Genomic DNA, 24128 nt, shown 5'->3' on the forward strand with positions numbered 1-24128 from the left:
ACAGAAAAATCCACTGTTGGGTGAGGTTGTGTCTGTAGATTGTACCTCACTCTAACAACCTGTGTTGGGACAGTGACAAAAATAAGTGAGCACACTCATACACCCTACTCATGCCACCTTCATCACAAGCCAGGCAGTGTTCAAGGGCTTTACAAATATCAACTCTTTGAGTTCCCACAGCTTTGTAAAGTAGCAGGAATACCAGAAGTCCTCTGCTTGAGAGCAGCTGGTGGGAAGGCCTGGGAGAGCGAGGTGGATTGGTTCTTGGGCCAGAGGGGCTGCTGGGATTTGTGAAAGAAGGAAGATAATGGAAAGAATTTCGAAGAAGTGCTTTTGCTCTGCATAGAGATGAGGTTTGGAAGGCTTGGGAAGGTGTAACGTCTCACTTGAAGGTTCTACTTGGTCAGCGGTGCCATCTTTATTTCCTGGAGGCTCCTTGACCTTGTGCAAAGATTTGGGGCAAAGAGGAGTCCCAGCCCTGCATTCTCTGATCCTGGCTTCATCGTTCTAGGCACTGGGCCAGCCTGTCCCTTGGACTGTCTGGCCAAGACAAGGCCAAGGACACCTGGCAGACAAGTATGAGCCTCAGCAAGTGACAGATGACTCTGTCCTTCACAAGCAAAGGGCTGGTTATCACATAGAGAAACTATAAATTTGGAGCTCTGAAGGAATGGAGCCTACAAGGTCTAATGTTACAAGAGCTGTTGGTGCATGTGCATGCTTCATGTGAAAGTTTTTAAGCTTATTGAAGAATTCTCAAGGGCTGTGCTTCATTCCTGCCCCGTGATGGCAAGGGTCTCATGCGTCCTATCCACCAGATTTGTTCCCACCACTGAGGACCGTCTTTGTGCATAGATACTGCTTAATAACTGATTGACTGTTTGATGGATAGAGGTGAATGAAAATAGGGAAAGCTGAATTCTTGGTCTCAGAATCAGAATTTTTGAGTTCCAATTCTGCTTGCTTGTGGAGTGGCCTCCAGAGAGCCCTTTTGCCTCTCTGAGCCTCTCCTCGGAAAGGTCTCAAATTAATGTAAGAACATGTAGTAAACAGTAATTATGATTAGCATTTTTCTTTGCATAAATAATCGTTAATATTGTTGCTCTGATTCTGTGCAGTGAGGCTATCCATACTCTCACCAACGTGAAGTCATTTCCTGAGTACCAGTGGGGTAAGAAATGTATCAAATGCAGCTCGCTGGCTCCACGCCAGTCCTGGCAGTGAAGCTGAAGGTCATGTCATGGGACCTGAGGAGGACGGTGCAATAGAAGTGCCACGCCTGCCTGGGTTCACACAAGGGAAGGATGGAGCTGATGGTCCTCAGTGCAGTGCAGCCAAGATCATGCTATCGGGGGGAAGTGCCACAGCCTGTTGACAGTGGCGGGCCATTCCAACAAAGGGAAGGACCTGGTCATGGGTCTGGGCCGGTGGCACCTCACATCTACCCTGGACCTTAAGTACGTCTTATCGTTTATATCTACCCTCTGTTCCTAGGAAAAATAGGTTTTTGCATCAAGATGACAAGAACAAGAAACATTTCCATGATTTCTTAAAACACTGACACCCTCAGATTTATTCAAGAAAACATCTCCTCCATAGAACTGGCCAATTAACCACTTAAATGGCTTGAAAACTTATTTAATGTCACTGCCTAATCACTTTATGAAATGTCACTGCTCTGGCAGGCAAAAATTTCTGCTTCATACCTCACTTCTCATATGCTTCACTCTCTTTCTGAAACACAGAGCTGACTTCCAAAGAAGACTGAAATCCTAATGCCATAAATATTACATTTGCATAGAATTAGGGAACTTTAGCGTTGGGCATGATGCTGGGTACCATCTACATCCTGTCATCTTACTGATAAGTAAAGAGAGGGTCCCAGAGGAAGTCCCTTGCCTAAGGGTATTAGTTTATAGGTAGCAAATCACTGCTCTCATGTCTGTAAGTCATGCAGTTTGTACAGGGAAGAGCAGCTGGACCTGGGACAGCTACCAAAATAGTCCCCTGTGCATTCCACTTATCCACCCTCTGTGCTCCCACCTGTTAAAAAGGGTAATATTATTATCCATGCTTCATAAGTGGTAATTACTACCCATGTAGTAAATGATTTATGGTGGTATTTATTAATAATAAACATTAACAGTTTTATTAGTTATAAGTATACGTTCACACCTATAGCTTAGCCATATACTTGACTCCTCCAGGAAATAACCCCTCCTCCTCAATAATTTCCAGTAAGGAAGCCTCTATTTCTACTTCATTTGCCAAGACTTAGTACACTAGTAGCTGATGTCCTAAGCCCTCTTTGCTTTTGACACACCAAGCATAAGTACCGATTGAAAGCAATAGGAGGATACAAAAAATCTCCCCTCCCCAAATCCTCAACTGAGTAATAAACTCAGGGCAGTGGAGACATGATTCTCATAAGCAATACCCCTTTGAAGATCACACTGCCTACTTCTCCTGTGACCTCCACTATCTTTGCTTTTCTCTATTGACAAAACTGTGACCCATTTAATTCATGGCTTAAAGAACAGATCTGAGCTAATGCAGTCAGCCGAGGAAGACCCACAGCTTGTTTTACTTATACCTTTGGTGCAAAGCCAATTTATTATTTGTCTAGGTGTAAAATTGCCTTAAGTATGGTGAAAGCAAATGAAACTATTTGGCGATCGCAGGTGAATTTATAGTGTTTTTCATCAGGGAGCGCATGCATTGTAGACAAACAGGTAACGTGGAGGTTTACTTGTACAGGCAGGTTTAGGACAAGACAGGAAAGCGGAAGCATGAAGTGGAAAGTGCTAATTGTTTTATCCTCCTGCACTTTAGCAAGCTCCCTAGGAGTTATGAGAACTTAGACAGTTAAAAGTTGCTTGACAGGTTGCTTTTTCAAAATCTCTTGTGATATTATTGTGGAGAATATACAGGAAATGGTCAAAAGCTGTTCCTCCTCAAACCCCTGATTTTTATACAACTGTCACCACAGCAATTATTTTGTCTTTTTTTTTTTTTAAGGTGGAGGAACATGTTATAGGGATTTTTTTTTTAAAGAAAGTTTTGAAACCTCTTTAAAACTTCTTTCTGAAAATGAGGTTTTTTTTCTTTTCTTTCTTTTTTTTTTTTTTAGTCAATATGTCTTCAGATCCTGAGGAAAAGCAATGAAGTGGAAAGCATGTGATTCCAAGGCCAGGTTTTTGAGAGGAGCGGCGAGCACTGAATTCAGGCATTCTTGCTGCGCTCAGCAGACTTGGGCCAGCAATCAAAACCATTTGATTCTAAAGCTGATATTCCTATAACCAGGCAGGTTCCAGCACATTGTGAGCTCTGAAAAAGCGTAATTACAAACAAAGCATGACAAGCCGCACACTTAATATAGCTCGCCTCTTTCCCAGAGCACACAGTTTTTCACTTGTATGCTCTCACCTGTCCTTAGGAAGCCTTGCTTGCCACCTTTCATGACGGCACCAAGACAAGAGGGGAAGGGGCCAGGGAAGGCACGTGTTGTTCCTGACTCACAATGACCCTTTGATGAAAGGCGTGGCATCGATGCATCAAATGTGTTGGGAGACAGTGGTGTGAAGGGATGGTAAAAACCAACATGTAGCTGGGCAAGGTGGTGCACGCCTCGGGAGGCTGAAGCAGGAGGATTGTTGAGAGTTCGAGACCAGCCTGGGCTGAAAAGTGGGCTCAAGGCCAGCCTGAACTGTACAGCGAGACCCCGTCCCAAAAAGACAAAGAAAAAAAAAAAAAGAAAGAAAAAACCAACACGTGGTCTCTGACTTTGAAAGCTTTATTGACTCGGTAGGGAGGGAGTGGTGTGGGCGCCAGGTAGGGAGATGATTACTATCCCCCTGCTTAGGCAACTGCAGTGCTATCTTCTTCCCACCTGGAGAATAACAGCTTATCTTCCTCTGGCAGCATAAAGAGCCCTCTCCACACTCAGCATGGACAAAATGGGAAAGACTATATTGAGTTATCCTTAATGGGTCTGCATTAATTTTCTATTGCTGTGCAACAAATTACCAGAAACTTAACATAAAACAATACTGTTTATGGTCTCACAGTTTCTTGGGGTTGGGAGGACCCTCGGTACTAGTGACCTGATTCCTTTGTGCAGTGTCTCACCAGACTGCAATCAAGGGGTTGACCAGGGAAGCAGCTCCCATAAGGTGCTGAGGGGTCCTCTTCCCAGCTCACATGGTTGTTGACTGAATTGTCAATGCTTTCCTCGCAGCTGTGTGACTGTGGTACCAACTGTCCTGCTAGGCAGTTGGTCTCAGGTCCATTCCTTGCCACATGGACCCAAAAGGCAGTTCACAACATGATTGCTTGCCGTCTTCTGGGTCAGCTGGAGCTTATTGTTTTGACACTTCACTTTCTTCTGAAAGCTCACCTGATTAGGCCAGGACCACCCAGCACATTGCTATCCATCAGCACATCTCACAGCCAGCACCATCATCGTTATCAATCTGCACTTTCAACACATTCTGTATTCCTCAGAGTTTAACTCAGAGTCACTGATTAGTACCCCAACTTTGAAGTGCTGTCTTCTCCTACTCACTAGTCCTACCCACACTCAAGAGCAGGGGATTGTGTAGGGTGTGCAGGGAAGGCCATGGGATCCGGGTGAGTGCATCTTAAAGTCCTGCCTTCCATGTGTCTCTCTGCCCACATCCAAGTCTCTGGCTGTGTTCGCTGCCTTGTCTTCTGTGTCAAGTAGGCACAGTCTTCCGAATGATTATTCTTTTTCTCCCTCCGTCAATATGTCTACAAAATAGAGCAATATTTTATAAAAGGAATTAATCACTAACAATAGAGTTTCAGGTAATATAATGAGCACTTGCTTTTGTATTGTCAGTGCCTAGCATACTATCTGGTACTTAGGAGACCTCAATTTATGTTTCTTCAATAGATGAATATGTAAATGATGAAATGAGAAATATTCTGGGCATCCTCATCAGAGAGCATCCATATAAAAATGCCTTCTCCCTCCATGTGCAAGAATAAATCCTCTTTTTAGTTTTAAATCACTTTCCCCCCCGTAATGCATGCCTATTATAAAACACTTGGGGATGTTCCTTCTTTCTATGACTTTATTTTTATATTTAATTTTTTAATCCACTGTTCCCAATATTATATATAAAATATTCCATTTCTACCCAGTTAGTCTCTCATACTTCTTTTTTCATATACTGCTCTTATACATGAGGTACAATGTGTGAGCCAGAACTACATATTGTAATTATTAGAATTTTATCATGTTCTAAGATCCAAGAGGGTAGGTGGTGCCCCATTACTCTTCTTTCAGCCCCCTCTCAGTCAGTTCATTAAACGAGGGTCAGTCTTACTTCTGCAGCAGTGCAGGCAGCACAGTGGTGTTTGGCAAAGTCTGAACATAGATCTAGATTTCTATTGTACTTCTGTGTTTTCCTATCTCAACATCTCTGAGTCCTACTGAAATAAAAATTTCAAATAATACTTCCTGTAAAACAAACTTACTGTGAGAACAGAGACGTCTTGAAAGAATCACCCAGAATACAATAGGTGTCAATGTACACCAGCTGGAAGGGAGGAGTAACTGACCGTCCTGCCGCACATGCGTCTGTGCCTGCATCCTCACGAACATGGATTCTAGAAAGCAGCCTGCATAAAGACTGCGGCTTGGGTCTCTCAGACTCAGGACGACACTGAGGCTGGGCATTCTAGGGTTCACTTGGTTCTAGCCTCTGCGTAGCCCCTTTAGGGTTCTCCTTGATCCCAGGGAAGTCTGGAGGTTCTATGAATTGGAGCCATCCCAGAGTGCCCTGGGGAACTCCGGAAGGGGCAGTGAATCAGGTGCTGAGACCCACATTGCCAGCCCCTGTGGCAGTCTTGATGAGCCAGAGAGTTAACATCCTTGCCTCCTGGCTAGGGAGCCTATCTCTGGACTTTGGCAGCCTGAGCAAGTCCTCAAGCCGTGAGTTATAGGTCCTGGGATATCCTGGTGCACACTGCTGGGATGCTGGCGAGGGGACACGGGCAGGATTCTGACAGCATGTGCTAGAAATTAAAGACTAAGGAAATAGTTATAACTTCAGGAAGCCCCACTGTACTGAACATCCCTTGCATCTGCTCAGAGGTTAATAAGGGTGACTATCCTTAGACAAAGTGCTGGCACTTGAAATCAGAGGCCTGTGGTGAGTCACAGGTAGTAAGGAACTGTGAAGGCCACAGTCCTTTCCCGGCATCTTTCCTCTGACTCACACTAGGCGAGGCGTTCATTCATTCATTCCTTCGGAAGGGGTGTCTAAAAGCCTGCTCTGCGCTCTTGGGAGGTAGGATAGAGGGTGCAAGAGTGAGGCGCAGCCCCACCTGATGGAGCTTTCAGGCTACATGGTGAGGAGGCGATCTGGAGGATATCCTGATCTTCTCACGTCTGCTCTAATGATTGCATGACTTTCTTTTTTTTTTTTTTGTCTCTTTGAGACAAGGTCTCTCTGTGCAGTTCAGGCTGGCCTTGGACTCACTTTGTAGCCCAGGCTGGTCTTGAACTTGCAGCGATCCTCCTGCCTCAGCCTCTTGAGTGCTGGGATTACAGGCGTGTGCCACCATGCCTGACTTGCATGACTTTCAATATAGTATGGACAAATGTCCAACCCAGAGAGGCCTTAGACACTGTCCTGTGATGCTTTGTTATTTTTTCAAAGCCACTGTAAGCTGCAAGAGAGAACCAATTTGCCTAAGTTCATCTAGCTTTATAGCAGCAATGAGATTTGACTACTTTTCTGCTCTATAACTCTCCATATGAAAAATAGGGTTGCCACTTGCTTTGAGGTAAGCTCCTAGAGATGGTACTTGGCCTGTGAGATTATGGAAACATATCGAAAAATTTTAAGAGAGACAGAAATAGATGGCATTCAGTGAGTCGAGGTGGGAAAGTGATATAATATAAAGGTCAAGAGAAAGATCCTCTGAGTTCAAATTCTGGTTTTACCACTTAATAGCTGAGGGAACTCAAGCCACTGTCTCAATCCCTCTAAGCTCCACATTCTCATCTATAAAATGATAGTGTTTCCTCAAAGTTTTTTTGAAGAATTAAAGGAAATTATGCACCTTGAGTGCTTAGCTAAATGCCCAGGACCACATTATGTGACCAGAACAAGGGATTACCAATGGGCCTTGTGCAGTTATGTCTGATAGTCACAGACAGGCCCATAGCGTAAGACCAAGGTGCCATCTGACCTCTCCTTTTGGACTTTTCCAGTTCTGGAGCCCTGGAGGAGCAGCACCGAGGCGGAGAGCGTGGCAAGAGAATGAAGAAACCAACTGCCTGGGGGAAGCATGAGGTGGCAGTGTGGCACTCGGCTTAGAGGGCTTCGGCTGGCAGCGGCCCCATGGGCAGCCCTGCTGGCTCTGGCCCTGCCTGGTTGGGTGCTGGCTGTCTCAGCCACAGTGGCCGCTGCAGTGGTCCCGGAGCAGCATGCCTCCTCGGCCGGCCAGCCACCCCTGGACTGGCTGCTCACAGACCGGGGCCCCTTCCACCGCGCTCAGGAGTATGCTGACTTCATGGAGCGGTACCGCCAGGGGTTCACCACCAGGTACAGGATCTATAGGTGAGTGGGCTCTTCCCTGGCTGAGACAGGCGCGTCCCTCAGAAGCCAAGCTGGGCAGGTCCTGCACATATGTCCCGCCCCCTCCAGTGCCAAGCCAGGCAGGACACCCTCAAACTGAAGTAGAGCTGAAATGTTGAAGAACACCAGGCAGGGAAAAGAAGTCTGTCATGTTGGTGTTTTAAAAAAAGAAAGACAAAAACACATACAAGCTGAAAAACCTGCTGATGCCTCCTGGGGAACTTAGCAAAATGGTTTCTATTTATAGGTCGTGCTGCTTATAAATTGAGGACAATTCAGGCGGCATGGAGGCAGTGTGTGGCCCGTGCTGCCGTAGGAGGTCAGAGTCAAACGCTGGGGCTGGGTTTTAACTAATGGGTTAGATATTTTTATGAATTGTAATTACTTAGACATGCAAATGAAGGAAGGGAAGCTCTAGCACCTGCCTTCTAGGCCCGGGGAGCCCTACAGGGTCAGGGCGAGACCCCTCTCACCCTTGTCACTGCCACAAGCTCAGCTGGCCTTGTGCATGGAAGTGGGCTCTACCTTCTCGGGAGCCTCAGAGCTGAAAGTCAAACGTGTGAATCCTGCCTGGCCTGTCTGGTGTGGGCTAAGCCAGGCACATATTCCTGACTGCTGACTGGCACCCCCACGGCAGAAAGCTCCTCAAGATCCTCACTTTGCATGACCCAGCAAGGCTCAGGGTCTCCCAAGTGCACCCTGAATTTCAAATATCCCCTTGATCCCTCCACCCACTCACCCGTCTATCATTTACTCCTTTCTTTTTTCACATTATCTGTATAAAATAGGTCTTTAAACAACACCGGGAACATCACTACATTTTTATCTTTTTCAAGTACATTTATTTTTTAATTATAAATTAGTTCTAATGGAGAAAACGTAAAAAGACACAAAAAGAAATAAATACACAAAATCACCAATTCTTTTTAGCATGGAGAGATTGCTCTTGTTAAAATTTTGGCATGTCCTGTGATGATACTGTTTCTGTATCTCTTGCTAGACTTTGCATGGCTTATGCAAATCACTTCATTTAATTCTTCCAACAGCCCTTTGTTGGAAGAATAGTTATTCTCTTTTTACAGATGAGGAAATTGAAGGCCAGAGTAGTTATGAAGCTTGCTGAAGAGCACACAGCTAGTTCTTGGAATTAGCTCCCAAGAAGTGAGACTTCAGAATCTGAGTTCTTAAAATAGAGACCATTTTCTTTTTCTCGGAGTTTTTCTAATATCTGCAGTAACAATGCAACCTGTTTAGTTGCATTAGGTTGGCATGGGGCCTCAGAAATAAGGTTTGGGGGTACTCAGCAATGGAAGATTCCTGAGTGATAAGACAGATGGGTTTATAGAGGCCACTCCCTTAGGGTACAATTCCCACAAGTGGACGCAGAGAGAGGAAGATCGTGTACATCGTCGATCTGGTTGGTACATCACAGGGCCAAAGACACATCTAGCTCAGGAAGAGCCTGTCTGCTTCTCCTTTCTGGCCATTTCTTTCCCACTATGCTTAGCTACTGTTAGGTCCTAGAAGGCAATGCAGTTCACACTCTGCTTCAGTGGCACTAGGCCTTTTCATTCTCCAGAAACTACAATGAAATTCATATAGAATTACTGAGGCAGAGATTGGCTAGTGCAGGCTGGGAGCGCTTGAATTAACACTTGCTCAGGTGAAAGCAGGTAAAAAGAGGGATAGAGCAGAAGACTGACTCAGCTTTCAGTAAACATAGAATTGTGCCCCACAAATGTTGTACAAGGCAAATTCAGGTTGATAAGAATGTTCTTTTCCCATCTCTTCAAAAAAAAATCAGAAAATGCACTTTATGATGTGTTTAAGCAGAGAATTCTTTCAGTGTAATAAAATAAGATTAAATTTACCTTAGGCTAGTTGGTTTATTCTAAATCTCACAGGAGCAATATTACCACTGAAATAATTTTTTAAAAGTGTCTTGGAACTGATGTCACATTAGGAATCTAACCACTACCTCCTCCGAAGGGTGATAGAAAGCCCTGTGAAGCCTTCTCCCCTCTGTGGACTTTTTCCCTTCAGTCCAATGTCTGGGAACACTGGCAGCCAGTTACTGCCTGGGCAGCAGCTCAGAGCTGACTCATAGTGAGTGTCAGTGATCACTTCTGCACCATCAGCCGCTCTATCAGTTGGTAATGGTTTTCTGATCATTTAATGTGACAAGCTCTTACAATGTGGCACTCTGTTTCTCTGGGGTCAGTTATTACACATGAACCTGCACTTGGGGAAACAGTAACCAGTCATTCTGACAAGAATGCAGTATTCTGATTTGTGACCCTTTGGCGAGGCGAGAAGGAAATGGTCACACACCACTGCTCCAGGAGCATTCTGGGAGTTTTGCTTTCAGTGATTAAGCAAAATGGCGGCTCCATCAATTCTTGTAAGGGTTTAAATGATCCCACTGGGAATTCTCTCTAATCTTCTTTACTTTCATCTCCATGGCAATTGCCTGTGGCAAATGCAGGACTTTGCCTGACAATGACTAAAGCAGGTCACAGAAAACTGGTAACATACATTGAGTCGTCCCCCAATTTCTCTCCTACTGTCCAAAAGAATAGAGAGAAGAAAAGCTTACCCAGAGTACCAGAAATGCTTTGTGGAAAAATATTGGGTCTCCAGCAGAATTAATCTTAAATTTCATTCTTTAAGGAAGCTCTTGGTACAAAGAAATCAGGTATTATGCCCATATTTTTTCCATATAAAAGGGGGATGGACTGAGATAGGAAAGAATAATATTTCCTAAGGAGGATAGGACTAGAATACTTGGCATAGAATCTCTTGAAACTCTCTCCCACAACAGAAGCAAGATTCTCCTTCTGTGCTAGCTAGTGACAAGATCACACTTCTTGCCCAGAAAGGCTCTGATATGAAACCTTAAATTCTACCAATTCTTATTTTGATGTCAGAATGTGTGCTCACTTTGAAATAACTAGAAATTCTAGATTAGCCCCAGCCTCACTAAGCATGGACCTTAGTGAGCTTCACTCACTCCATTACAGATTTGACTTCCTGTAGATGGTTAAAGCTGAAGACCGGAGCCTAATGGTGATCTGGATTCTAATCCTGGAGCTACCGGTTATTAGCTCTACAGTGTCTGGCAAATTACTTAAACTCAGTTTCCCAATTTCCTTATTCATAAAGTGAGGACAATTAATAGTGTCCACCTAATGGGCTGATGTGGCATTTAACTGAGTTAGTTTATGTCAGGTTCTTAGAACAATGCTTAATAAATATTACCTGTTGTTATTAGATCATCCTCAGTAAATATTAACCTACACAAATGTGGCAATGAGATGGGAACCATGCGTACTACCTTTGTTATAATGTCTGCCAAGTGCTTAGCATTCGACAACCTCTATTAGAAGGGGGAAAATTATTCTTTTGCTTGCCTTTTTAAAGCATGTTAATCCTTACCTCTCAATGTAGCTCTTTTTTGGGAGAGGACCTCAATTGGAGAAAGATCAAATCTTCTCTGAGGAATATTCCTACTGGCCATAATGGCTACCAGAGGGAGTAAGATATTTCTGGAGCATAAAGAGTGGCTGGGGCCAATCTTTTGCTGCTACAGTCAGGGATTGCTGAGCAGCAGTCCTTAGGCATGCCCTCCAGAGACTGGTCATTGCTGGCTTTCTGGTCCCAGGGATGAAATGACAATCTCAGGATGCAGATCAGAAGAGATCATGTTATCTCTGGTTAAGCCTTCCTAAATGACAGGATGGGCTCAGACGTCTTATGCCAAAGTATTATAGTTCCATTGATCAACTCCTCAGTGTGTCCTCTAACTGTTCCTGACCAAGGTCTGAGCAATCAGCCCACTTCTCAGACACCATCACTTAATAGCCTAGTGGGAAGAGCTATAAGAGCAGAGATCCTGCCTGCAGTTCCATTTATGACCCCCAAATGCCCCCTCCTTTGCTCCATTCCATAGCCCCCACTGTACTGAACACTTAAGTGAGCAACCTCTCATGGCTGGGCTGTGAGGCAGATGGGGGCTTTTAGGGTCTAAGTCAGTGAAACAGAGTTATTCAAGGTCAGAGAGGTAGCCATTTCCAGCCAGAAATAGCACTCAGCGCTCCTGACTCGAAGTCTCCTGCTCATTACTCAAGACCACGCCACTTCCCTTTGACTGGTAAGTGCATCTTCATCATCACACGCAACCTAATCAGGCACCTAAATTGAGCTGATGCAAATGTAAATATGGTTTCTCGAAACACTCTAGCAGTAATGTTCCATTCTCTCTTTGCTACAAATCAAAGTAATGAGCAGTCTGGTTTTTTTAAAATTTCTTTTTGTATTAAGGTTTTAATAGAGAGATAATCATGGGATTGGAAAAAATCCAAGCCTCTATGATGAAACACTTAAAACTTGGAAAGAATAAATTAAAGTAAGAGAGAAATTTTGAAATCATACAGAACAGAATACAACATGGTAGTTGGGAGGACCCCAGGGCTAGGTATAATTCCAAAATATTGACTAGGTCATTACTACCTTCATTTCTACCTACCTCTTCTGGGACATTAGAAGTCTTCTGGGAAAATAAAACAAGAAATTCAATAGGTATTTTCACTGAAAAAAAGGAAACATCACATTCCAGGCAAAGTTTTCAAATATCTATCACCAAAGTAGAACAAAGCTGAAAACCAAGAAGGTACAGAGTAGAAAGTGATAGAATCAGATGATGTGGTGAATGACTGAAGTTAAGAAGAAAGAACTTTTCAGCAGGCAGTACAGCAATAACCCTAAGGAAAAACAATCTGCTTGGAAGCCATGAGGACAGAAAACGAGATTTGGTAGTAACTTAGATGTGGAGGGAGTGAGAGATGAAAAGAACCCGGAGTATGTGATGCCTTCTGTTGACTGTGTGTTTGGTCTGGGGAGCAGCAGTAGCAGCATGGGCTAAGAGCTTCTTAGAAATGCAGCATCTACAGAAGCAGAATCTCCATTTGAAAAATATCCTCTAATGCACCAGAAGGCATCAAAGCCTGAGGAGCGCTGAATTTGATTGAGTGTGGAAATGGAGAGGAGAACCTGGATAGCCAGAATGGAGGAGGAGAGAGGCATTATGGGAAGGCAGCTTCGCCCACAATGCATTTGTGGTAGTGAGAATGTATAAGGTATCTTACAAATGAGGGAGAATAGTAGTCAAGGGAGGTTAAATTTAGTACCAAGGCACATGAACTCATAAGAATAATTAACAGCAGCAGGAGAAAAGTTTAAAAGCAGAAAAGGCTGCAGGGTCTAGAAGCAGCCTGTGGGTGCCTCCAGGGAGATGTGGAGGTGAGGAAGCAGAGAGCAGCTGTGGAAGCAATCACAGGAGGAGCTCCAGAGCTGATTTATCATCCCGACCACGTCTGCCTGACTAACAAATACTGATTTGGATAAACAGCGAACCCTGGGAGAGGCACCATCTCCAATTAAGAGATCACAATCCACATAAATAAAAGGCAACCAAAACCAGCCCCGGTCTGCTGAGGTAAATCCCAGTGATTCTTAGGCATTCGTACAGCCTCTGGGCTAGAGGGAGGCTGTTATCATACAGCTACAGGGCTCCACGAGGGAAGCTGGGGTTCTCAGGCGTTTGGGTCAGGCAGGGAAGGAGGCTAGCTCTTCTGACGAAATGAACAGAACCCAATAACACGGTTAATCCCCAAACCTCTCACTGGGTTTAAATTTTGGCTACACAGGAGCTAGTGAATAGTATGTAGATTAGAACTGCAGTTCAAATTAAAGCAAAACTTGAGGCAGTGTGGACAGGAAAAGTCTGCAGTTCACAAGTACTCTTTCTCAGAGGGACAGAACAGAATAGTCAGAAGTTGCTTTGACCAAGAGTCCAGTACTTGTTCAATGCACAGCCCCCCTGACATATAAATATAATAATTGAGATTATAGGCCCCATCTAAGGCACCTTAGCCCTTCACTCAGGAATTATATTCCAGTAGAGCATGGTGGCACATGTCTGTAACCTCAGCACACAGAAGGCTGAGGCAAGAGAATCTTAAAACCTAGGCCAGCCTGAGCTGTACAGCAAAACCTTATATCCAAATAAAAAATAAGAAATGTTGATAATGCAGCTCAGTGTCAAGGCCCTGGATTCAGTTCCCAGTAACTGAAAAAAAGGTACTTCATTTCAGAAGTGTTTGAAGGATAAGCCCCAGCATATCCTCATCCATGTGCAGAATCCTGTCTCCATTCCTGTTATGGAAACCCACCAAGTGTTCAGACCTACGTGCTTTCCCTGTGATGTAAGATCCACAAAGACCTGAATGAAAAGTGTTCCGGTTCCTTGGCACAAAAAGGGAGAAAGAACACATAAATAAACCAAATAAGTTCAAGAGTACGATTACAGATGTTTTCACTCATTCATTCATTCAGCAAGTAATTCTGAAGGGCAGTTATTATTTCACTAGATCCTGGAAATAAACCATGAACAAGGTAAACACAGTTCTTGATCTGATGGAACTTCCAGATAAATTCATTTGGAGAAAGTGCTAGATCGCTCAGCATAGAAATATCTGGAAGCTGGAATCAGAGGTAGCTTACAGGAAAGCCCTGATGGGCAGCTGGACACTGTCAGTTGAAGCTGGCGGAAGGGCACTGCAGACACAGGAGTGCAGATGTGGTTTAGTAGTAACCACATCTGGCAGCAGTACCCTGCGCCTGATAGGAATGTCAAGAACTGTATGACTGTGCCCCTCCTTGCCATGTTCTTATCCTGTTTCTTCAAAATGCCCCAAATGTCTCTCCAAATTGACTTTTTTTCTAGGGTACAATTTCAGAAAGCTCTCACATGAAAGGGCATGTCATTTTCCAGCAATAAGGTAAATAAAGCAAAGTAAAAAGAATTGTGTGCCTAGAATATGTAGGACCAAAGGCAATTCTTGCCATTTCTACTTTGGGAAAATGGAATACAAAGACTTACCTGGTGAGAACATATTAAAGAGTGCTTTAAGGTCCTATAAGTCTAGTAGTTCAAATAAAAAAGCATCATTTATGCTTTAAAAAATTGAATTAAGGGTAATCTTTCTACATTAAGCATTTGCAAAGTCCCTTCACAAGGATTTATGGGGCAGGTCTTTTGTGGAAAGCATCTTCCTGGGCACTAGAAGAGTGCACAAAAGAGAGAAAAAACAGGGTCCTACTGATTTCTGGAGAGTCAACAGCCAATTTGAGTGATCTCACACGCACTCCCAAATACCCTGGAACATAGCATCTCGAACACTGGGGAAAGAAAGTACATGCTTAATGGCTGATGGATAGATTTGGTCCAATGGTGCTGACTCAGAATGAATTCTTAGGATGCCAGTCTCAAATTCTCCAAGACACGCTCTTGCCCCAGACTTTACCATATCTTTGGAGGCTACGTCCAGGGTAGCCACTCTGGCTTGAGATAAGATTGCTACAGCAGTCTGTGCAGAGAACATGTGAAACTAAAAATCTGCAAGGAGCGAGGTGAGCACCCAGCATGGCCAAGGGGAGTGGGTAAGATCCATTTTGTTTTCAGATGAGATGGAGTACAGAGATCTTGAGTCAGTCAAGCAGAGAAAAAGAGGATTAATTTTTGCCTGGAGAAATAATTAATTTTATTCACAAATGAACTGCTACTTAGAGACACATACATGTGGAAAGCAGTGAGGAACGCTGCGTCTGGAAATTGTCACGACACAGACACAAGCAGGCAGGGACACTGGCTAGTCATATTTTTTTTTTTTCTTTAAGAGAAGAGCTTTTTCTGGGTCAGAGAGTTTCAATTTTCTTTCTTTTTTCAGCTTCTGCTGCATTTCTCCCACCTCAGAACTTCCCACTTCTCCCACAAGAAAATTATTTCAGTTTATGGAGCTTAGAACAGTGCAGGGCACATGGCAAGGGCTTTCTTTATTCAGCATGTACTGAGTGAGCGTCTGTGAGAGCTGGCCGTGCCACAGGTGCTATAGGGACATGGCCCAGACTTCAGGGAGCTGGGCCCGCAAGGAGGACTCTCAGGAGGAAGCCATTACCCATGGGCCGAGGCCTGTGCCGCAGTACAGGGGGGCTTGAAATGAGTTTGGTTCTCATGCCAGTCATCTGTGCCCCCCTCCAAGATAAGAAACAGATGGCTCTGTCCACAAGAAGAGGCAGGTTAGCTGACTGGCTGATGAAGGCTTGGGTCTTAGTCTGAGATAAGTGGTCCAGTCCTACATTTGTTCCCTTGTCTCAAACTGAGGACAACTAAACCTCATTTATCTGTCTGAATGGCAGGCCTAATCGTTTTATTAGTGTATGTTTCTGGCACATAATAATTACATTCATTTGGGAGAAATAATATCTATATATCTAGATCTATAATCTTGATCCTCTGCCATGTTTGATCATCTAGCTTGCTTAATTCTCCATGGTTCTATCTCACTACCAGCTTCTCCCCTAGGGCCCAGAAATGTACTTCTTTCCCCAACCTCCTGCAAAGAGCAAACAATCTCTGAATGTCAGAGCAAGCTAGAAGTTTCACTGGCTGGGGAAGAGGCCCTGATGGGAGAACAATGAGGCGGCCAGAACCTGCACTGCCTAGGAGATTTCTCATTTTCTTTCCAGAGCCTGGGCCTCGCCTGGGGACATGCTAGTGACGGAGAAGGGACAGGAAGAAGACTCTTTGGGGAATGACTTCTCCTGCATCTTTAGAGGCATGTAAACACCTAGTGATCCCTTGACATAGGTTACAGAGTTGGCTTACTAGTAACAGGGATAAATTTCAGTGTCTTGCTTGTGGCTTCAGTGTATATTTTAAATTGTGAGTATGATGAAGAGGGCATTGGAAAGGAAAGGAGGCTGGAGAAGTCCTTCAAGGTTGGCATGGCCCGCTGAGAAAGCCTCCTTCAACTGGGACTTAATAGAAGAAATGTAATGATCATGTGGTCTTTTGCCTCTGCAGTCCCTCTGTGTGTGTGTATTTTGGTGCCCACATATTTATTATTGCCAGGCTAGAAGATGAAATCTGAGGACACAGGACTTAGGAGGGTAAGACAAGGGGTCAAATCTGCAAAGACGGTGCCTGTGGGTGCAAGGAAATCTGTTAACATGAGATACTGGATCAGCAGCCAGGGAGGCCTGAACCTGTGAATTAGAAGGAAACTTTAAATCCCCCGTTTGACACCCAGTGCAGACAACCACTTCACAAACCCAGAGCAGGGGGTGGTCACACAGTTCCAGCTGTTAGGATTTTCACTGAACAGCCTAAATCACGGTAAAACTCTCTTTAAAAGTGAATCATAGTCTTTCTCTCCATAGCTTCACTTATTCATCCTGATTCTGCTTTTTCTTCTCCAGAACAAGCCTAAGTGTCTTTTCCACACAGCGGGTGTCTAGATACTTGAAAACTGTTATTACTTTCCATGGTGCTTAGACTTCTTAGCATGGTCTAACCTCCCTCCAGAGGTTGTTTTCTCTCTTTCCTCACTTTCTCTCTTGTATTCTGCCCTTGTTTTCTCCCCCAGGTCTTCCCTTTTCATCTTTCCTGATGAAGGAAATGTATGAAATTTATTTTGACATAAGATTTTCTCCTTAAACCAATTCTAGCTCCTAGGGACCTCGCCTGCTTGCTCACTTTTCAAAGTACTCCCAGATTTTGTCATGGATCGATATCAGTTCCCATTTTAGAGTTTCTCAGATCAGGCATTTCCCTCTTCACAGACTTCTTTAACTTCCCGCCTTCTCCACAGTTCTAGGAAATTAGTGATGGTGGCTCTAGGCCACAGAAACACCTCCGAAACAGGGTGACCATGCTCTGCAACTGAAGCATCAGAGCTTCAAGGAAAGTTGGATATGTGTGCTGGAGATACATCCAGAGGATGCAGGTCTTTTCATTCAAGGAAAAAAAAATTCTGACTTTCATTTGCAAATTCTCAAAGAATTATATCTACCCCTATGTACTTAGGTTTATCTGCGGTAAAATCTTAGCCACAACTGAACTCACTAGGTTTCCCCCTATACTTATTGTGTCTCTTCCGTTCTTTGCTGTGCTTCCCGGTACAATTAGCCACTCAGGTGCTGGAACTCCTGCCCATTCTCAATCCCTATCCCTGTCTAAACTGTGTGGCCCGTACCTAAGAACAATCTGTGAAATCCAGCCTCTACTGCTAGGTGTACTGGTGTATGCCTGTAATCCCCACACTCAGAAGGCTGGGACAGAAGTATCACCATGACTTCAAGGCCAGCCTGACCTACATAGTGAGAACTTGTTTCAAACAAACAAACAATCAATCCAGCCTTTACTGTCTTGTCCCGCCTTCATCACTTAATACTTGTATATTTTTACCTTCTCCAGTATAACTTGGTGGAAACCCTCTGTTGGTTCCTCTGTACCCAAATGAGAAAACCCGAACTCATTTTTAGTATAAAAGTCATTTTTAAGTCCATTCATTCAGTATTTTAACAAATAGTCAGTGAATACCCTGTGCTACTAATTATGTCCCAATATTTCTTCCTGTTTGTCCTGTGCTCCAACCCTAGTGACCATCTTGAGATTTGCCCAGTCACAGAGGGCCTTTTGTGCCTGACCCATCCCCTCTGTTCGCAAAGTTCCTTCCATTTTTTTCTGCCAGCTGAGCTTCTCTTTCAAATTCATTTAACTATCGCCTCTTTATGAAGTCTTTGTTGACTCCTACAAGAAGGTTAGTAACTGTTACCAATGATTCCCCTTCATTCTCTTCATATTTCTACTTTAGAACTTACTTTGTGCATTTGTGTGTTTATTTATCTCTCTTTGCTCTTCACTTGGATGTGAGATCCTTCAGGCAAAGAATACATCTTACTCTACTTCCTGTCTTCAGCACCACGCCTGCCAGATATAAAGATATAATATGAGGTTGAAACCATTCGGGAAGAGTTGGATGTTCTGGGAATTACTGTACTGAATTAAATGGAGCAGAAAACAAGTGGTTGAAACTTCAGACTCCAGAATAGACTCCTTTGATTTAAATCACAGTTCCGATGCTTCTAAATGTGTGATGTTATGTAAGTTGTTTTGCATCTATGAGCCTCATTTTTTTTCTTAGTGAAATGGATTGGACAAGAGCACTTTTTCCAATTATTTACCAAAAACAGATTTGGCTTATTTCAAAATAAATGCTTATTAGCCTGTGAGGAGCATCCCCTGGGCAAATAGGAGAAATAGTGAAGTGGGAAATCTAAAGAAGAGTAAGAAAGGAGATTCATAGGGAAGAAAGAAAGAAGAGCCAGGCTTCCACCATTAAACTTGTTCTACTGTCTAGAATCCATACATTAATCAAATTTATCACTTAAAATTTATATAGTAGTCTCTCCCTCTCTGTCCCCTGAGTTCATCTCTCCATTGATTTTATAGTTATAGATATCTACTTCAAAATAAATCCTTCTCAGTGACAGGTGCCTTTCCTCCAAACATAGTTTACACACCAAAGTCCCATGGCATGCAAGCCAAGGCCTCAAGACCAACACCATTTATCAAATGGTAAAATGGTGAAAGCAGGAAAAGAGACAGCCCTGTAGGAATGTAGGGATGTTGCTGAACTGAGAAGTGGATATATGTTTGCCACTATGGACAACAAAAGCAGGTAATTGAAAGGGGTTCTTATAAATCTAGGCAGTGTAATCAGGAGTCAGAATTATTCTGCCCAGCTAGAATAATAAATTGATACAGTTAAGATTGCAATCAGTCACAGCAACAGTTCCAAAATCTTAGTGACTCAGTGGTAATCATAGTGCATCGGATCATGAACTTAATTCTTTCCATGATTCTGGTCATAAACTGAATTAGAAGAGAACTGAATCAAATTCAGTGGTAAGGTTCAATGTTGACTGTGTGGGGAAATTTGATTTGGTTCTCATCCATCCAATTTTATTTGCAACCAGAATTGGAGAAAGAATTAAGATCATGAACTGAGATAACACTGTACTTTTTTGTCCATGTCCCTCTCCAATATGGGAGAGATTGGAGGAGATTACTTCACAACCTCATTCAGTACCAAGACTCCTTTGACCTCCACCATCCTGCAGGCCTCAAGTTCCTCTTCTGGATCCTGGGGGCCAAGGAAAGAGAGCATGAAGGATTTAATGGGAGGTTTTCATGGCTGGACCTGAATTTGTATTCCATTGGCCAAATTCAATCACACGGATATACATAAACGCAGAAAGTGCTGGAGGGGAAACTGTCCATCTGTGAACTCAGGAAGAAAATACAAACACTTACAGAACAACTTCCCAGTCATGGCCGCAGGGAATGAAGAGAATGAACTGCAAAGCCCTAGATTTAAGTTGAAAACATGAGCTTCACAAATACAGGATGTAGGGAGCCTAGCTTCACTGTTTTTATCATTTTTATAAATATTTGGGACTGGAAAGAAATAGGGGGTACTGGTTGACCATAAAATTACTATTAGCCACAAATATTTTTATCTTTAAAATGAAAGTGACAAGTGCGTTAATAAAGGAAGTATGGATGGTAGAAAGAGCATAGACTCTCTTCACATCTTATTTAGCTATGTGTTCTTGACTAAAATGCTTAAGTTATCTGAGCCTCAACTCACCTAGCTATGAAATAAGGCCAAAGCTGGGGTGTGTATCATTTAGCTACTTCTATAACTGTACATAAAATTTCAGCCGTTTAAAATAATTTGTTCCTACCATGTATGTACAGATTGTCTGTATTAATTTTCTGGATGAGGATTGCGAGGAAGCTGTCCTTTCAATGGTGTTCATTCTGCGGTCCAGGCTGAAGCAGCCGCACCTCCAATAGCTGGGGAAGCCATTCTAATAGTGAGCACATTGGTGCAGATGGGAAAGTGGAAATATGCAATGCCTGTTGAGGTCTTGGCCTAGAATTAGTACACTATCACTCTGCCCTCATTCCTTTGTTCAAAGCAAAGTTCTATAACCATTCCCATTGTACATATGGAGCTGGGAAATAAACCCTGTCCATGTAAGTGATTTATAGCAAAGTCACATATCAAGGGCCTCCTCATACAAGCAAGAATAATGATTCAGTGGACTACTCTGGCATTTGTAAGATTGGGTTATTGATTAAAAAACATAAAACATCCAGGCCCATTCCTGAAAATGTAGGGGCTCATGATAATGGTCATAATGGTGATAATGATGACGTGTTCAGCTCTTGTATTCAAATGTACTCTCAGTGGTTTGGAACACATTGGATGATGTTCAATTTGGGTGGCATCTTTGAAAGAAATACATTGAAAAGCTGGATTGCAAGGAGAGTAGATTGAAGATGGGGGCCTAGAGAGCTGGAAACTCATGAAGGAATGAAAAATAGTGTGAAGAAAAGTGGCCCATATGTAAATGCACCCAAATGCAGTACCGGAAGTTCTACCACTTTGCAAAACAGAGTACAATTTTAGAACAATGGAAGGAGCTGACAGCCTATGGAGTGAAGCTTATGAAAAACTCTGATGCTGGGAAGCATGGAATGCGTGATCAGCTTGAGGAGCAAAAACGAGCACACAAGTAGGTAGACAGTGGGAAGACGAGTCCTTTTCTGTGGAAGTGGACAGAGGAGCTCTGGAGCAGCAGGTTGAGTGGTCACTGCAGAGCTATGGTTTCTGTGTCAGAAAAGCATGTCTTCTCTTCCTTCTCAATTACTTCTGGACCTACGGATTTACTGGTCTTACATATCAATGCGTGCATCTATTTTATGTTGATTCTACAAACACACCACTCTCCAAGTGTCCCAGTCCCACTAGGGCAGTGTGACACTCGCCAAGCACTGATCTCTCTCTCTTCCTCCTTTAAACCTCACTCTCCCCTCCCCATTTCTCCCAATCAGCCTTAATTAAACTGTTTGAAAGCTGCAGCTTGATTTTAATTAGAGCAAAATTGAAAAGATTAGAATGAAATTGGCCAATCATTGTTTACGGGCTGTTGTTTGAGAACACAGCAGGCTGCTAAATTACCTCCATGCCAGGCTTCTTGAGTTCTTCCAGACAGTAGGAAGGACAGGGCATCAGGACATCAGAGAACGGTTGGCCTCATTTCTTCTCCTGTGCCTTCAAAAGTTGCAAGGGCCAAGGAACTATTTAACCAAATGACCTCTTGGTTGAAGTCTTCTGAACTAGGGATTTCTCCTACCTACAGTAGCCAACAAAGCAAAAGAATTCCCTGTGAAATAGAACAATGTGGGCAGTGGTGCGAGGACTTGAGCATAGGTCACAGACAGAGACAAAATATCATTGGTAGAATGACCTGGATTCCAGTTTAACTCTACCACCAGTCACCTGAGACACAGGGCAAATCACTTCTTTTATTTGTTAACCAGTAAAAAGCTCATAGTTGATTAATAATATTACCTTTACTTTTCTTCCAAGGTCCTCATGTAGATAAAATAGTTGAAATTGTTTGTGTGAAAATTGTTTGCAATTTAAAAAAAAACCTAAAAGAATGCTCTATACCAATATAAGAGATTGTGATTTTTATTATCACTTCTTTTTATAGCTCAGATTAATCATGTCTTGTTCATTATAATAGCAGAGGCTCTAATGGCCAAGTATATTATAGTAATCTGTTGTTGAGATAGAAATCTCTGGATGATGTGATGTGTCTAGAAATACTGCCTTCTGTATAGCAACCAAAGCATGACAGATCCCTGATCCTCTGAAACATCCAGCTAGTGAATGTGAAACCCACTTAGCTGAGACCCTGAGGTAAATAACTGACATTCATCAATCTGTGGGTTGGCTTTGAATATTCCCTTTTGTGTGAATTGTCCAAGATGAAAAATGTGAGCACCATGAAAAAAAAAACCAAACAAACAAGATAATGTCTTAGCTTGGTGGACTGAGCTGTGGATGTGAGGAATATTGCCAGAGCGATGAAGCAAGGAAAGACCTTTCAGCGTCTGGACCTCCTTAGGAATATCAGGGTCCTCACAGAGGCTCCCAGGTCAAATTGGCAAGATTCAAGCTGGTTGGGGAAGACAACTCTCCATGAGAAAGGTGGGGTCAAAGAACAGAAACATTTGCAGTTCCCCAGAACTTGTTGATATATGAGGAGTCTTCCTATGGGTCACTATTTGACGATTTAAGTAAACAAAGGTAAATAGCAAGAAAAAAAGGATAAGAGAACTATTTGCATCCTTAGCTTAAGGCCAATTCATCATGTTGCTCCAAAGTTTTTAAATAGGTTATTCAATAAGTTACCCTGTGCCTCCCTTCGTTTTTCAGGGAAAATCAGCCTAATTCTTTCTTCAAACATAGTCTATACCAGAACAATGGTTTGGAGAATGATAACTCAGTTCCACCCAGTGCCGCAGTTCCACTGATGTGCAAATGAAGAGAGGGTACCCCGAAAAGAGAGATTAATGAAATGGATCCGCAGGATCAAAGAAACGGGGGAGCAATATTGCCTATCTTGACAGCCCATGAGTTTTTTCATTGTTTGCGTCTGTGTTTGGTGCTGGGCATCCTTGGTGCATGGCTGCTTTAAACTTTTCCCTGACCTCCAGGGAGTTCCAGATCAGGTGATTGGTTGGCTCCGCTGGAAACAGCATCGATTCCCTCTCTCAGTAAACTCAGCCTGGAGTCTAACTAGGAGGAACAAAGGGCTCCTAACACACACAGGCATAGTGACACTAGGACAGAATGGTTCCAGGCCAGCAAGGGTGCCACAGGTGGAAGTGGGGAGGAGCTACATGCTCAGGATATGGGGAATATGACTTTCCAAATGATAACCCTACTGGTGGTGTTAAAAATGTGCTTAAACGTGCTTACCCCACAAATATGGGAAGATAAAAGATTAGAAAATTGATAACAGAATAATCCAGCTGTTAAGCATGAAGTCTCAGCACAAACACCAACACTGTAAGCTGCAATATTCATTACTACTAGACATCAGCCTCACTGAGGTAGTTTCATTTAAAACACATGGCTATCATCTGTCTGTCTGTCTGTCTATCCATCCATCCATCTACATACCTACGTATTTTTTTTTAAATACCCTCTCCCTTAAGGCTTCATAAAGAAGGAAACTTCACAAGTAATGACTCTTCATGGGGGCTGGATCAATGTTCTCAGCTTATAAGCCCAAAAAGTGATGCTTAAGCGTGTCCCTGCTGGAAACTGCACCTGGCACGGAGACCCCAGCTGTGCTCTTTCTAGGTCTTTCATCTTCCAAAACCATGAGACCCTGCAGGGGGTTCTTGCTGACAGATTTCTTGTTGACCTTGTGTAACACAGAGGAACATAGTACTGCAGGGTAGCTGTTGACCTAGAGACACTACCTTTTATTTACATGTTTTGAATTAGGAACATCTTGTAGGCATTTAGTATTCTCATTGGAGATTCTTTTGTGCTTCAAATCCAGAGCTGGCTCATGGCTGATCCAGTCCCAAAGTCCTGCTGGAGCTCCTGTCACCTGAGGTTTGGCCTGGCTGTAGTTTAGCTCTCCTACTGCGGAATTCCCTTTAGATTCTGGAGAATCTCTTAAATTCATGTACAATCTGAAGCATCATTTATTGGCAATCTAGATCATTAGTGTTAA

General features: G+C 43.2%; 1 protein-coding gene across 1 annotated transcript in view; it reads left to right on the forward strand.

Annotated features, from left to right (window-relative positions):
- Nucleotides 1-24128, forward strand: part of Brinp2 (bone morphogenetic protein/retinoic acid inducible neural-specific 2) — a 92101-nt gene that overhangs the window by 41956 nt on the left and 26017 nt on the right. Inside the window, exon 2 of the mRNA XM_005374909.2 lies at nucleotides 7247-7595. Within this exon, the coding sequence (XP_005374966.1) occupies nucleotides 7324-7595 (272 nt within the window). The 5' untranslated portion in view covers nucleotides 7247-7323. The remainder of the gene's footprint in view (nucleotides 1-7246; nucleotides 7596-24128) is intronic.

The sequence above is a fragment of the Chinchilla lanigera genome, unplaced genomic scaffold (assembly GCF_000276665.1).
Source record: "Chinchilla lanigera isolate Chin_1 unplaced genomic scaffold, ChiLan1.0 scaffold00005, whole genome shotgun sequence".
NCBI lineage: Eukaryota > Metazoa > Chordata > Mammalia > Rodentia > Chinchillidae > Chinchilla > Chinchilla lanigera.